Source organism: Tamandua tetradactyla, chromosome 10 (genome assembly GCF_023851605.1).
Source record: "Tamandua tetradactyla isolate mTamTet1 chromosome 10, mTamTet1.pri, whole genome shotgun sequence".
Taxonomy (NCBI): Eukaryota; Metazoa; Chordata; class Mammalia; order Pilosa; family Myrmecophagidae; genus Tamandua; species Tamandua tetradactyla.
The window spans coordinates 23081979-23097373 of record NC_135336.1 but is presented as its reverse complement, the minus strand read 5'-3'; the positions used below and the strand labels follow the sequence as shown (position 1 = coordinate 23097373).

The 15395-nt window shown below is 36.6% G+C and overlaps 1 protein-coding gene across 3 annotated transcripts in view; it reads right to left on the bottom strand.

The window, feature by feature from the left end:
- The window catches only part of KPNA1 (karyopherin subunit alpha 1), a 149252-nt gene that overhangs the window by 43623 nt on the left and 90234 nt on the right, over positions 1–15395 (bottom strand). For all 3 annotated transcript variants that reach the window (XM_077118152.1, XM_077118153.1, XM_077118154.1), the window contains 2 exons: positions 5876–5975; positions 3785–3879 (listed from right to left, as the gene is read on the bottom strand). In XM_077118152.1, coding sequence (XP_076974267.1) covers positions 3785–3879; positions 5876–5975 — 195 coding nt within the window. The remainder of the gene's footprint in view (positions 1–3784; positions 3880–5875; positions 5976–15395) is intronic.

The following is a 15395-nucleotide window of genomic DNA, read 5'->3' as shown; positions in this document are numbered from 1 at the left end:
GTGAGAACTCTGCCTGCTGAGCCACCGTGGCCCACTCTCTTTTTTTTTTTTTTTTTTTAACGTTTCAGTGCTGGGTCCCAGATTACAATTTAACATGAAAGAAGAGTTGTGAAATGGGAATGCTCAGAACTGACAACAAAACAATTTCATATCTTATAATAGAAATAGCCAAAAAAAGCATTCACGTAAGTAACAGTGAATCTTAAGAGTAAATTAGTAATATGAAGAAACGAAAAAAAAATCTAAGATATGGTATCATTTGAATAAATAAATGGGGCCAAAATAACGATAATTTTAGTTTATTTTTGTTGTTTTTAACTATTATATTCTTAGTGTTCCAAGTCTGGCATCATGCAAGGAGACAACCTGTCATGCAGCTGTGATTGCTTATAAAGTTTAATTCTGCTATGATATTCACTGTCCAGAACTTGCTAACTAAGGCTAAAAATTGAGAAATCTGAAGGGGTACACTGAAGACTTGATGTTTTTTCTCTCCCCTCTCTCAGTCTCTACCTTCTGGTGCTCAGTTCCTTAAATAAGGAAAATGAGAATCCAAAGCTGAAGTACTTCTGACCTCCTATCAAGTTTCCCACTCCAGGTTGAGGTACGCCTGGTTCCCTTTCTCCATTTGGATCAGGACTCTGTTGCTGGCCACTTTGCCGGTTCCACTCTGGTTCCTAGCAAATGCCAGGCTCACCTGGAGAGCAAGTGAAAAGAGAGGCTCACATCAGAAAAATAAACCCAGATATCAAACTCTGTAGAGAACAGTGCTTGAGTCATCTGAGCAACCTTCCAGGAAAGATAGAGGGATCAATGGAGATGGAAAAAGATGCATGAGGATGAAGGATTACTGCAGTTTATCATATTAAGTTTTTAGAGGGGACAAGAAAGACAGCAAAGGGGAAACAACCAATTTAATTCAAATTAACAATTCTAAAAGGAGTACTTGTCTACTATTTGGATCTAGGAAGCAATTTACTTGTCTCTAGAATTTTTATAAGCTTATTGGGGACACAACATTTCAGCACTGCAAAGGACAGTATAAAGATGTTGGGCCTGGATTCAAAGAACCAAACAAAGTGGGCTCAGTGAACATAAAAAACGGTAGACCAATCTCATCTCAAGGGCTCAAGTATGTATGAGATTTAGATGTCACTGAGCTTCAGAATGCCCTTAGATAAGTCCTAGATTCCACCCATGTTTATCTTCTGTTTGAGGACAAGTAAGTACCTGCAGAGCACTGACGAAAGTAAACATTTCTCTCTCTGGTTTGAGGTACCTCACTGATTTGAGGATAGAGGAAACCTTTCACTAGATTTACGGTTTTTCATCTATGAATAAAGGGATTAAGTCTGTCCACATAATTTACTCGTGAGTTGAGCCATAAAATTTCCTTTTGACATCATACATTATGACTCCCTGGAGAGAAATGGCAAAAGCCCCGTTCCAAAGATGGACCATATATTTCTAGTAAGCAGGTAGGAAATACTGTACTTTATACCTTAGTACTTTCCAAGAAGACAAAAGAAGGAGTACCTTCCAAGCTTTCCAGGGCATTTTACTCTAATTATTTGAAGAAGTGCCAGAGCATGAAGCCTCCTAGCCCTATAGCTTCCCTCAGTAAGCTTGCTCTTCCCACTCTGGGTGGTCAAGGTTACTCATTAGTCACAATGGACAGAAAAGACATTTGTGCTTAAATATGCACAGAAAAAAAAGCTAGATATAATTAAATAATTAACAGGTTTGTTATTTCTCAGAGTCTCTGGACAGCTAAGGTGAAAATCATAAGGTAAAGGGATCTGGGCCACATGCCAGGCTCAAGATCACTTGAGAGGACTCATTTATCAATTTTTCAATCTAATTATCAGTTTACACAAAGGTGGAATCTTGGAATTTAGAGAAGAAAATCAGAAATTTCTGAAGGCTTTTCATCTTCAGATGTATTAAAATACATGTTCTAGGATTACAGAATACCAAATCAAAATGATGGAGAATTTACATGCGTTAGCCAGAATGGACTGTCTTAGAGAACATACTGTAAACTTAGGAGAGTATTTGAAGAATGAACACATGGGAAAGATCCATCTCTCTGACTTTTTTCATTTAGGTCTGGGGGATTATACCATCTTTCATTAATACATTAAAAGACTGGATCTCTGCAACCACCTTTATTAAAAATTGCTAGATTGAGGAAAAAATATACAGTATCTCTCTTGGCTACTCTCGTTCACTGAGATAGGAAAGAAACATTTTCTCAGCATGAACAAAGTAATAATTTTCCCTACCTCCCCTCTTCCTAAAAAGGATTTCAAATGTTAAACTGCAGTAAATAAAATTCCTCCATTTGGTTCCTCTGGTTCTCTTGGCAGGTTGCTCGGGAACTCAGGCTCTGTTCTCTGCAGTGTTGGTTGTCTGGATTCCTTTTTTTTTTTTCTGAGAAAAGTCTTTCTTTCCTTGCTCTCTAGGTGAACCTGGTGTTTTTCAGGTGCCTGGTGATCCTGGCTTTAGATGGGAATCAGAATTGTAATCCAGATGCCAGCTAGCAAAACAGAATCTGAACTCAAATGAACCTAGAAATTGGTAAGTGTCAAACTGGAGAAGAAAAAGCTGATGGGACATTGAAGTACTCTACCTTCTCTGGATTTCTTGTTTTACCTCTGGAAGGAACTCATTACCGCAACAAAGAGTATAAAGAAAGAAAAAGATGGATAGGGTGGGAAGAAAGGAAGAGAAAATATGAAGATGAAGCATCAAGTCTTATGAATTATCTAACAATGCTCTAGATAGTAAGGGACCTGAGATGAGGAGATATTATTTACAAAACTGCCCTAATCCTTACATGGGATCAGCCTTACAGAAACAAGGGTGAGGGAACAAACAAGGGGGTGGGAGGTTTATTTTTATGATATAAATATAAACAAATATTTATTTAGGAAAAAAAAATCCTATCTGTGACCCATTCGGTATTTAACCAAATTTTATAGTTGTATTGCAGAGTCTCTCTAAAGGATCATAGCTCTTTAGATTAGACTCTACAGGTAAGAATTCAAGGATCTCCTTTATCTGCTAAAGAATACAGATAATGATTCAGTTGGTCATGTAAGGAAGTCTTAAACTGGAAAATCGCCAGTTCACTAAAAATCCAATTTTGTTAAGGAAAAAATAGTATTTTAAAATCTCAAGACAACTTTCAGGATAAGTCAGTTGACAACTGGTCTCTTTTACTGTGAAGATTATCCAATTTAGGAGTTGTGGAATATCTTCTAAGAACCTCCATATAGTACAGTACGGATAAACTAAATTAACATAGAAGAATGTACAGATTCCTGACAAAACTTTCTCCTTGTCAGCAGTTTTAGGAAGAGAAAGAGATTAATTAGGAACAGGTTTCAAGATTAGTGCATCTCTGATCTATGCCACATTGTACAAGCCCAAGAAAGCCAACAAGTATAATTTTAAAATCCCTAAAACCAAGTTTATATAGCCCACAAACTGGTTATTATCTTCTAATGTTTCCTCTGCTGCAAACATTTCCCTATTAGACAAGCGTTACCCAAAATCACCATAAACAATTTTCAAGTGATTAAAAACGGTAAGAATTTTAAAGAGCAACATGAAGGCCTGAATGTTAACAAAGCTGCAAAAGCAGCTTTGCAATCTGGTTGTCAGGAGTATTACTGTAAACAAATTAGTCCTTCATATAGATTAAAATTAGTAACAAATTCGTGTACATAAGTTTGCAAAGAGAATTAAGATAAAAAGCAAAAATGAAAATGGTTCGCACCTGCAGTGTACAATTTTCTTTTCGTTTGAGGAACTCCACAAACCTGGCCACTACTCCTGGTGTGCTGATGACTTCATCAATAGGGGGATTGGGCTCTGTTTCCCGATAAAATACAAGGAAAGAAGAAAAACAATCCTTTGATCTCAATGCAAGGACTTTTATAGCTCAAAATTAATTCATGACAACTCACCCCCCTCTTTTTCCCCCATCTTTCATGTTAGAAATCCACAAAAATATATAGAGACTTGAGTTCGGTCACTTTGGACTAGGATAACTTGAAAGTTTTCAAAAAGAAATTAAGCCTTATTATGGAAATGAAGGACAAACAGAATTCTTAAAAATTAAAATTACTATCACCACTATTTTAGAAAATTTAGAAAGAAGGAGGAAAAGCTACCAAAGACTTAATATTCTGATATACTTCCTTCCTTCTAGCCCTTTTTTCTACATGGGCTTTCAGTCTGTTTTCCTTAACACAAACGTTCTTAAGAAACTGCTTTAGGGGATTCTGAGTATGCTTGGGAAGATTTAATTTTGCACCTTTAGTGGTAAGTAGGGGCCAGAAAGAATTCACTAAGGATGACATGCCAAATTAATTTCATTTTCATTTATGGCAATATCTTATAAATAAAGTCATTCAATTAAACCTTGCTGACTGAAAAGCCTAAAATGTCATAGGCAATCAGCATGCTAATTTTAGTCAGAGATTTGGCAAAGATTTTTCATGACATTCATGTGTATTGCCAGAGAAATGGCAGTTGGAGATTCTTAGCCAAGCCAATGAACTAACTGAAAGAGGTGACTAATATAGGTCAACAATAATTTGAAGAGGGCTCTAATAACATGTCATTTGCCCGGTTCAAGATTTTTATCAACCATTTAGATAAATACAGCAAACAAACTTGAGAATTACAATAAAGATGAATCAGTTAATATGCAGTGTAGCAGAAATTAACACAAAGGAGAACAACACGCCAAATTTGGCAATAAAACAAGGATAAAGCAAAATTCAGCAACTGATTTTTTTAAAGCAATTTTAAAGCAAAACAAAACAAAAAGATAAGACCTAACAATGCATGTGGAAAGGTGCTGGGTAGCTTAGTTGGCTGCAAATTCAATGAAGCATTACTATGCCATGAGTTTCAAAATAACAAATGCTATTCTGAACTACATTCTTGGAATGTATAATCTCAGAATAAGGAAGGTAATCTATTCCAATACCCTACAGTAATCAGAACATGTCATATTTTTAAAAGGGATGCTGGTAAACCAGATCTGATGTAAGAATGTAGTAGGATAGCAAAAGGCTTTGAAAAGCCACATTATGTGAGACACTCTTAGGCTCAGCATGCTAAAAAGAGACAAGATTATTTTAGAGGGTTGGTAAAGCACACATGATAATGTCCTTCAAATATTTACTAGATTATCATCCAAAAGACATGAGGTTTTTTTTCGTGGTGGTGGTGGCAGTTTTATAATCCAGTTAATCTCAAGGACTATATGCGTTTTTTTCACTAATGACTCTAAATAACCTTAAGTGATTATAGGTTGTGTATGTGTGTGTGTGTTGGGGGGGTGGGTGGCTTAGTCAGCTCGTTTAAGCATTTATTATCAAAATTCTAATATGGTTCAGAGTTCTCTTTACTTGCCAAAGATGGCAAGTATTATATTTCATTCTACAATTATGTAATTGTCTACAAATAAATCAACATTTAACATTAAATGGTAAACTGCTAACATTAAAATAAACAATTATTGTTCCTTCAAGTGATATTTTTTAAAGTTTTTTATTAAAAAAGGGTACAGTTTCTTAAATCAATGACATATCGACTACTACTATTATCACTATAACGTCTTTCATAAGATAGCTGAGGGAAATAAAAGTAATGCTTGCTGGTCCTGGTAAGATTTTACAAACAAATAAGGAAACCCAAAACATTAGGCATTGCTCACAATTACACATATTTCTGTATGTGGTCTTTCCTTCTGTTGACAGACTCCAAAACTAAGTTATCTGTGGTATGAAAAATAATACAGTAAAGTAATATTTTAGATATATATTAAAATATACTCAACATTTCTAGAGCTCACCTTTCGAAAGCAATTTTCTGAATTTCTGTGTTGCTGAAAGCTGTTGCTCTGGGCTATTGGAAAATATCATTTCAATCATATCGGAAGAAATGACACTACCCTGGGATCACAAACAAAAAGCAAATACATTAAACAGTTAATCTTAAGTCAGAGGAAAACAAAGATAGTATAAGTCGTAGCCAAATGATTAATCATAGTTCTCTAGAAGTATAATACAAAGGTAGGATGATCATTACATGTAAAAATGTATGAGATGATTAATAATGCAACACTTCAAATCAACTTCTCTATCATTAAAAACCCTACAATAGCTTGAAAGTAATCTTAGGGGGAATGCCAAGACAAGGGACTTATTATTCAGATATGGGAACAGAGATCATGGAGTATTAGGAACTCAAGTAGTCCTTGCATTCTGGAACAGAGAGAGTATAACTGTAGTAAAAACAAATCACACTTCTCCTGATTCCTATCAGACCTGAGAAGCTTTTCCCTAGAAAATAATTTGCCTCCCAAATCACTCTTAAGAGTAAAGAAAAAAATTCTTCAAATACAAAGATGCAAAAAAAAAAAAAAAAAAAACCAATACTGGAACATAAACAATTACTCTTAATATTTTAAATAACAAAAAATCAATTACTGAATACACAAAAAATTACTTATTATACAACCTTGACATTCCTGAGAGATACATCTCAAGATCACTGTGAATTCCCAGACTGACAAAAGATGACTACAGTGTGAAATTTTTGTACTAGTCAGAAGTTGTATCAGTTGCTTTGTATTGTTTCCATAAAGAGCAGAGACTTAAATCAGATGACATTACCTATTCAAAATCCACAGCATTTAGAAAAATATCCTACCTCCTACACAGGTCTTCAAGATATGATCCCTGTCTATCTTTCTGACCTCATCTTGCATCCCTTGCACACTACACTGCAGTCTTTCTGACCACCATTCAGTACCTCAAAAAATAAAGTTCTCTCCTGTCTTATGACTTTGAACTGTCTGCCTGAACTGTTCCTTCTCTTTCGTGCTCATCATATGGGTGGCTGTTTCTTGCCCTTCAGTTTTCAGATTAAATGTTAATTTAAAAAAAGGCTTCACATGACCTCTAAGTCAAAAGCAGTAACTTCATTTATATCCTATCACCCTATTTTAGTTCTTTGTCCGCCACTTTTCACGATTAGATGTATTTCTTGGTTATTTATCTATTGCTTGGATTCCGTCAGTAGATTGAAAGCTCCTTAAAGCCAAACATCCTGTCTACTTTACCATACTTTTCAATAACGCTGGCATAAAGTAGCTGCTAAACAAATATTTACTGAATAAGTATAGAATGGTTTTGTATAGATCGCAGATTCTAGCTACTACCAAATTCAACAGCTGACTTCAATTTATTTAAAATTTCTATTTTATTGCATTATTAAACTTCTCAGCATTCTACTTTTCTCCTATTCTACTAGAACTTTTCAAGTTTCCCACTGCAACCCATCCCCAGACTTAGCAGTTAATTTTGTTCTCAGGGCCATTGTGACACTGAAAAGTTCCTATCATTTCACCTAAAACCTAAGAATCCCCACAGGGGAAAATGAAGTATTCTCCTCTTAAAAAGAGTCAGAAGAGTAATTACTTTTTAATTGGCAAGACATATTTCTAATATACAAAGGTACCTATATGATGATCTTTCTTTCCAGGGCAAAGGAATCAAGGAAAGGGTAAACCAAGGCTATCATTTTAATTACTGCCAGTAGCCTTGCAGGGGAACAGTCTACCTTTTTAGATCTGGATGACTGTAAGGCTATCCATCTTACCTCAAAAAATAGGCATTTAGGGTGAGTTAGAAAGAGTATTCTCCTTGAATTTAAGGATTTTTTAAAAAAGTATTAGAATAATTAAAGAATGTTAATTATGATTTTATTTCATTTAAGGTTTGTTCTATCTATAAATAAGGACCTCTCTTTTTTGTTCTATCTATTTAAGTGCATTTTGTTTGCCTTAACGTTCTTCTTTTACTTTTTTTAAAAAATGTATTTATTAATTTAAAAATTAAGAAACAAAAAAATAAAACGTATATAATCAGTAACTCACAATATCATCACTTAGTTGCATATTCATAATTTCTTAGAACATTCGCATTAATTCAGAAAAAGAAATAAAAAGACAATAGAAAAAGAAATAAAACAAACACAGGAAAGAAAAAAAAAAGATTATACCTATCATACCCCTTACCCCTCGCTTTCATTGATCACTAGCATTTCAAACTAAATTTATTTTAGCATTTCTTACCCCTATTATTTATTTTTATTCCACATGTTCTACTCCTTTGTTGACAAGGTAGATAAAAGGAGCATCAGACACAAGGTTTTCACAATCACACAGTCACACTGTGACAGCTGTATCATTATTCAATCAACCTCAAGAAGCATGGCTACTGGAACGCAGCTCTACATTTTCAGGCAGTTCCCTCTAGCCTCTTCATTACATCTTGAATAACAAGATGATACCTACTTGATGCATAAGAATAACCTCCAGGATAACCTCTCGACTCTGGAATCTCTCAGCCAGTGACACTTTGTCTCATTTCCCTCTTCCCCTTTTTGGTCGAGAAGGTTTTCTCAATCCCTTGATTCTAAGTTTCAGCTCATTCTAGGGTTTTTCTCAATCCCTTGATGCTGAGTCTCAGCTCATTCCAAGATCTCTGTCCACGTTGCCAGGAAGGTCCACACCCCTGGGAGTCATGTCCCACGTAGAGAGGGGGAGGGTGGTGAGACTGCTCGTTGTGTTGGCTGGAGAGAGAGGCCACATCTGAGCAACAAAAGAGGCTCTCTTGGGGGTGACTCTTAGGCCTAAATTTTAAGTAGACTTGACCTATCCTTTGTGGGGTTTAAGTTTCATATGAACAGACCCCAAGACTGGGGGCTTGAAGCTAGTATCATTTTAATACCAAAACTGGGTAAAGATGCTATAAGAAAGGAAAACTACAGGCCAATCTCCCTAATGAACATAGACACTAAAATTCTCAACAAAATACAAGCAAATCGAATACAACAACACAATAATAGAATTTTACACCATGACCAATTAGGGTTTATGCCAGGAATGCAAGGATGGTTCAACACAAGAAAATCAATTAATGAAATAAGGCACATTAACAAATTGAAAGGGAAAAATCACATGATCATCAGACAGGACAAAAAAATAAAAGACATCCAAATTGAAAAGAAAGAAGTAAAACTTTCATGTGCAGATAACATGATACTATACTTGGAAAACCCTGAGAAATTTACAATAAAGTTACTTTAGCTAATAATTTAAGCAAGGTGACAGGATATAAAATCAGTGTACAAAAATCAGTAATGTTTCTATACACAAGCAATGACCTAACTGAGGAGTCAGTTAAGGAAAAATATTCCATTCACAATAGCAACTAAAAGAATCAAACATTCAGGAATGAACTTAACTAGGGACATAAAGGATTTGTTCACAGAAAACTACATAACATTGCTAAAAGAAATCAAATAAGATCTAAATAGGTGGAAAGCATTCCCTGCTCATGGACAGGAAGGTTAACTATAGTTAAGATGTCAATTCTATACAAATTGATCTACAGATGCATCACAGAACCAACAAAGTTACAAACAACCTACTTTGAAGACTTGAAAAAGCTAGTTACCAAATTCATCTGGGAGGGAAATAGACCCCAAATAGCTAAAAGAATCCTAAAGAAGAAGGAAGTAGGAGGATTAACACTCCCTGACTTTATGGTCAACCAATTATTGACGAGGCCCCCAAACCCACTGAACTAGGACAAAGCAGTCTTTTCAATAAATGGGTGTGGTAGTTAAGTTCAGGTGTCAACTTGGCCAGGTGAAGGTGTCTAGTTCTGTTGCTGTGGACATGAGCCATTGGCATGTGATGCTCATCTGTCACTGACTACATCTGTGGTTGGCTAGGGTGACTGCCTCCTGTAGTCTTAGTTTAATTGGCTGGATGATTAAATGAGATAGCTCAATGCAGCACAGCCCAAGCAGCCCAGCATATCTCATTTCAGCACTTGCAGCTCAACCCAGAACACTGGAGATGAAAAAGGGATCACCCCAGGGAAAGCTGTGGGAACCCAGAAGCCGGGAGAGAAGGCCAGCAGAGATTGCCCTGTGCCTTCCCGTGTAAGAGAGAACCTCAGATGAAAGTCAGCTGTCCCTTTCCTCTGAAGCACCATAAGTTTTTACCTAATAAATCCCTTTTTATTAAAAGCCAAACCATCTATGGTGTGTTGCATTCTGGCAGCTTTAGCAAACTATAACAATGGGCATGGAAGAACTGGCTATCAAAAGCCAAAAGAATGAAAGAGGATCCTTACCTTATACCTCATATAAAAATGAACTCAAAGTGGATCAAACAACTAAACTAGCACTCATCTAAATCAAATGCTTCTGCACCTCAAAAGACTTTGCCAAAAATGTGAAGAGGGAGCCAAGTTATGGGAGAAAATATTTGGAAATCACACTTTGGACAAGGGATTGATATCCTGTATACATAAAGAAATCATACAACTCAACAAAAAAAGAACAAACAAGACTATCATGAGATACCACCTTACACCTATAAGAATGGCTGCTATTAAATAAACAGGAAATCACAAATGATGGAGAGGATGGGGAGAAATTGGGACATCTATACACAGCTGTATAGAGGTACAGGCCACTATGGAAGAGAGTTTGGCGGTTCCTTGGGAAACTAAATATCCAGTTGCCCTATGACCCAGCAATAGTACTACATATATATACCCAGAACCACTGATAGCAGTGACAAAGACAGACATTTATACACCTAGGGTTGAGTCCAGCTCTGGCACTGTGGGACCAACAATTCCATCCTGACCAAAAATGTGAAAATATGTGTAACTAATAAAATGTCAGTGGCTGTGAGAGTTCAAATAGAGTTGAGAGGCTGCTGTGGAGGTCACGCTTACGCAAGCTTCAGTTAGACACTGCTACTTATCATAACTTGTCAACCCCCAAAACAAAACCATTCCAGCCAAGCCCAAAGAATATCTAGAGCAATATATAAGATTCTACAAAGGTTCCATGCACTAGGGTAACTTTCCAGAAACCTATAACCTCCAAGTAGGTACCTGGACCAGATAAGTCCTGAAACCCAGAGGGCCCAGCCTCTCCAGAACATCAGCTAATTCCATCTCTCTGCCCCACATTACTGACAGCCCCTTTCAACATGAAAAAATTAGAATGGGCATAAGCCAAATATTCCTAAAGAGTGGGATAGAAAGATCAAAGTTGATGGGTGAGCTATAAAAAGAAGGTAGGATTTAAAAAATGAATAGGATTGCTGAATCACTAAATTCATCTTTCTTTTAGCCTCCAGTATCTCAGAACAGCTAAAAGTAAAAACCTCAAGCTGTGGAACTGTTACTCATATCAGACTATGAAATCTTGTTTTACAACTAATTATTGTGTGTGCTTTGAAATGTATTGCTTCTTTGTATATACATTTTTCACAAAAAATGAAAAAAAAAACACATCAACTGTGATGATAAAAAAATATTTATTCCTTCTAGCCTCTCACATTCTGTGGCAGCTAAAAGGAAAAATCTGAGATGATGGTATGGTATAGCCCAGGAGAAATTCTGGAATCTGTCCTGCAACTATATGCTGAAGAGTGCTTTGAAAACTATTGCCTTTTTCTTTTCATGCTTTGTATATATGTTACATTAAAGAATTTAAAAAGTTAAAAAAAAATGAGGTATCAGTGGCTGAGAGAGCTCAAATAGAGTCGAGGGGATGCTCTGGAGGTCACTCTTTTTTTTTTTTTCTTTTTTTATAGTAATAGTATAACACATATACAAACCAAAGAAATAAAAAAGCAATAGTTTACAAAGCACTCTTAAAAAAGTAGTTACAGGATAGATCTTAGAGTCTGTCATGGGTTATTATACAATTCTCTCCTATTTTTCCTGCTAGCTGCTCCAGAATATAGGAGGCTAGAGAGCTTAAATACTTTTCTATCATCACAATCAACTTTTTTTCCTTCTATTTTTGTAAACAATAACTTACAAAAAAGCTATAAATTTCCAAGCACAGCACCACAATTGTAGAACATATTTCAGACTTTGACATGGGTTACAATTTCACAATTTTAGGTTTTTACCTCTAGCAGCTCTAAAATACTAGAGACTGAAAGAGATTATCAATTTAATGACTCAGCATTGATATTCACTTGTTAAGTCATATATTCTGTGTATAATATCACCATCAACTTTGATCTTTCCATACCTCTCATTGGGGTTTTTTGGGCTATGGCAATTCTAAATTTTTGATATTGGAAGGGTCTGTCACTAATATGGGGTAGAGAGATGGACCTATCTGATGTTCTGGAGAGGTTAAGCTAGGTTTCAAGACTTATCTGGGCCAGGGACCCAGCTGGAGGTTGTAGATTTCTGGAAAGTTACTCTAGTGCCTGGAACCCTGGTTATAAATTATAAATTGCCCTAGGTGTTCTTTAGGATTGGCTGGAATGATCCTGGTTGGGGGTTGACAGATTAAGATAAGTTGCACAGTCTACCTGAAGTTTGTATAAGAGCAACCTCCACAGTAGCCTCTGAACTCTATTTGACCTCTCTCTGCCACTGAAACTTCATTAATTACACTTCTTTTCCCCCATTTGGTCAGGATGGAATTGTTGATCCCACGGTGCCAGGTCTGGATTCATCCCTGGGAGTCATCTCCCACGTTGCCAGGGAGACTTTCACCCATGGGTGTCATGTCCCACGTAGGGGAAAGAGCAATGATTTCACTTGCAGAGCTGGGCTTTAAGAGACTGAGGTCAACAGTCTCTTAAAGCAACAACAGAGGTCCTCCAGAAGTAACTCATAGGCATGAGTATAAGTAATCTAAGCTTCTCTGCTACCTACATAAGCTTCAGAAAAGTAAGCCTCATGATCGAGGGCATGGCCTATTGATTTGGGTGTCCCTAAAGTTTGACACAGTATCAGGGGATTCCTTGATGGTAAGGCTTAATAGTTCCATAATCTTTCTCCCCTCCCTCATGGGACTTTGTCAATACTTTTTGATTATCTGCTTAATATACTCTAGGATGTATCCAGGCATTACATTAATCTACAGGATTAAAGGACCTCTTCCTCATTGTGTGCTCCCTATGTTTCAGTTGTTCAAATGAGCTATACAGATAGGTGAATTAGATAATGCACTACAGAAAATTTCAGTTTCAGATCAAATAAACCCTTTTTCCATTGGTCTCAAAGAGTATGTATGGTTCTAAAATATAGACACTGTCTTCCTTACCCCTATGTTCTGAATTACTTTAACCCCAATCTGTTCAGCTTCGTTCTTATCTCTAAATATCAGGCAGGCTATATATATATATAAAATAGCCTCTCAAAATCCAGAATTAATAATCACCACTCTGGACTTAATGTGTCTGCTCTAAAAGCTTACTGTTTTCTTATAAGCCTTTTCTAAAGGTGATCATACCATTCTTGCTCTTTTGTTTCTGGCTTATTTTGTCTCACCAAATGTCCCACATGTTCATTCACATTGCTGTATGTCTCAGAACATTGTTCCTTTTTGTAGCAGCACAGCCCTTGTTCGTAACTATACACCATCATTCACCATTCTACTTCTCCGTGAGTGCATCCTTTAGCCACCTGCATGCATCCGGCATCATGTAGAGGGCCCAAAGTCCACAGTCCATCAACAATCCCAATTTTTGATTGTTTCATTACTCCCAAGAGACAGAAAACCAATAAACACACCCTCATCAAATAGGAGATCTAAACCTCCTCTTAACTCTTGTCCCTTACCCCATTATTTACCTCTGCCGTCGCTATGGTAGCGCTAATGGTTTCCTTTTGAACATAGCTCACAGCATGCAATAGCACTTTTCTTCCTGTACCTGGACTTAAACACTCTTTATACAAGAATCATATCTTTGAAGTAATTCTTACAAGAACTCATTCATATTTCCAGTGTGTGGGTCAGTGCAACACATAGGTCTATACAACCCCTTTCAATCTTGTTCATCTTCAATATGGTAATATTACTTCTAGACCCACCAGAGAATCACCTTCGCTCCTATCTATCCCCTTACATTGGCATTCACCTTCATTAGCTAAAGGTTCACCCATCTCTATGTATCTCTAAGTCTCCTGTATACCTGATTATACCTTTATGCTGGTCATGAAAGTGGAATCATACAGTATTTGTCCTTTTATGTCTGGCTAATTTTGCTCAGCATTATGTCCTCAAGGCTCAACCATCTTGTCATGTGCTTCAGGACGTCATTTTGTCTCACTGCTGCACAATATTCCATCGTATGTATATACCACATTTTGTTGATCCACTTGTCTGCTGATGAGCATCTGGTTTTTTCCAACTTTTGGCAATTGTGAACAATGCTGCTATGAACATTGGTGTGCAAATGTCTGTTTGTGTCGTTGCCTTCAGCTCTTCTGGGTATATACCAAGTAGTACTATTGCTGGTTCATAGGGCAGCTCGAAATTTAGTTTGCTAAGGAACTGCCAAACAGTCTTCCATAGTGGCTGCATCACTGCATATTCTTACCAGCAGTGTGTAAGTGTCCCAGTTTCTCCACATCCTCTACAACATTTATAGTTTCCTGATTGTTTATTAGCAGTCATTCTTATAGCTGTGAGGTAGTATCTCATTGCAGTCTTGGATTGAATTTCCCTTACAGTCAGTGAAAATGAGCATCTCTTCATGTGCTTTTGAACCATCTGTTTTTGCTCTTCAGAAAAATGCCTATTCATATCTTTAGCCCATTTTATAATTGTTTTTTTGTGGTTGAGTTACATGATTTCTTTGTATATACAGGAAATCAAACATTTGTCTGATATGTGATTTCAAATATTTTCTCCCATTGAGTTGGCTGCCTCTTCACCTTTTTACAGTCTTTTTGAGGTGCAGAAGAATTTGATTTTGAGGAGTTTCCATTTATCTATTTTTGCTTTTGTTGCTTGTGCTTTGGTGGTAAGTTTAGGAAGCTACCTTCTATTACTAGGTTTTGAAGATGTTTCCCTATATTTTCTTCTAGAAGATTTATGGTGCTAGTTCTTATATCTAGGTGTTTAATCCACTTTCAGTTAATTTTTGTGTAGGGTGTAAGACAGGGGTCCTCTTTCATTCTCGTGGCTATTAATATCCAGCTCTTCCATGCCCAATTATCGAAAAGACTATTTTGTCCCAGTTCAGAGGATTTGGGGGCCTTGTCAAAAATCAGTTGACCATAGATTTGGTGGTCTATTTCTGCCCTCTCAATTCGATTTCATTGGTCAATGCCTCTGTCTTTGTGCCAATACCACGCTGTTTTGAACACTGTGGTTTTATAATGTTTTAAAGTCAGGGAGTGTTAATCCTCCCACTTCGTTCTTTTTTAGGGTGCTTTTAGCTATTTGGGGTCTCTTTCCCTCCAGAGGAATTCGGTGGTTTGCTTTTCCAAATTTTCAAAATAGGTTATTGGAACTGT